Source organism: Loa loa (assembly GCF_000183805.2).
Source record: "Loa loa unplaced genomic scaffold supercont3.1546, whole genome shotgun sequence".
NCBI classification, from domain to species: Eukaryota; Metazoa; Nematoda; class Chromadorea; order Rhabditida; family Onchocercidae; genus Loa; species Loa loa.
The window spans coordinates 1,221-1,893 of record NW_018109725.1 but is presented as its reverse complement, the minus strand read 5'-3'; the positions used below and the strand labels follow the sequence as shown (position 1 = coordinate 1,893).

The 673-nt window shown below is 28.1% G+C and overlaps 1 protein-coding gene across 1 annotated transcript; it reads right to left on the bottom strand.

Annotated features, from left to right (window-relative positions):
• Window positions 1-284: 284 nt before the first annotated feature.
• On the bottom strand, window positions 285-471 carry LOAG_15139 (hypothetical protein; the record flags this gene model as incomplete). Its single annotated transcript, XM_003150631.1, has 1 exon — window positions 285-471. A coding segment is annotated over one exon (187 nt), but the record flags the coding sequence as incomplete, so codon positions are not given.
• Between the last annotated feature and the right edge of the window lie 202 nt (window positions 472-673).

Sequence of the window (673 nt, the reverse complement as noted above, 5' to 3'; positions counted from 1 at the left end):
CATAATCTACTTTCAAATAATTTGAAACTTTTTCATCAATTTCGCCTAATGATAATATGATAATAAGTTATAAATCGAGCAAAAAATATTAGTCTTACTGTCATGCATTTTTATACAAAATTATTTATTTTCAATAAGAATTTCGGATAATTCATGGTTCCAATTCTGGTTTATTTCGAGCACGAATTTGTTATGAATTTGTTATAAAATATCGTACCCATTCTGTATAGAAACTAGAATACATGAAAGAATTTTGAACAAGAATGATATTAAAGCATGCTTACATTTTTGAATTTATCAATTTCAATTGCGGCGATGAAACCGGTTTTAAGTCCAACATATATAGTTTTGCTTTTTTCATGTACTGCAATCGATTCCGGTCCATTAATTTTATTCAGTAACAATATTTCGGCATGTGTTAGTTCCTGATTTGGTCTTAATGCACCTGTAAGTTTCGGCGGTTTTGGAAGTCTAAAATTAAAAGTAGTTGAACAGTTAATTACTTCAATAAGTTAGGTAAAAAACCGCTCTAAGGTAGTATCCCTTCATCTTCAAGTTTAAATTACAGTAGGAAGAAGCAAAATCTTATGCTCATTACCAATTAATGATTGCTATTTATTATTATCAATGCAAATAATTCGCATTGTTTCATGCATTAATATTCTATTTTATT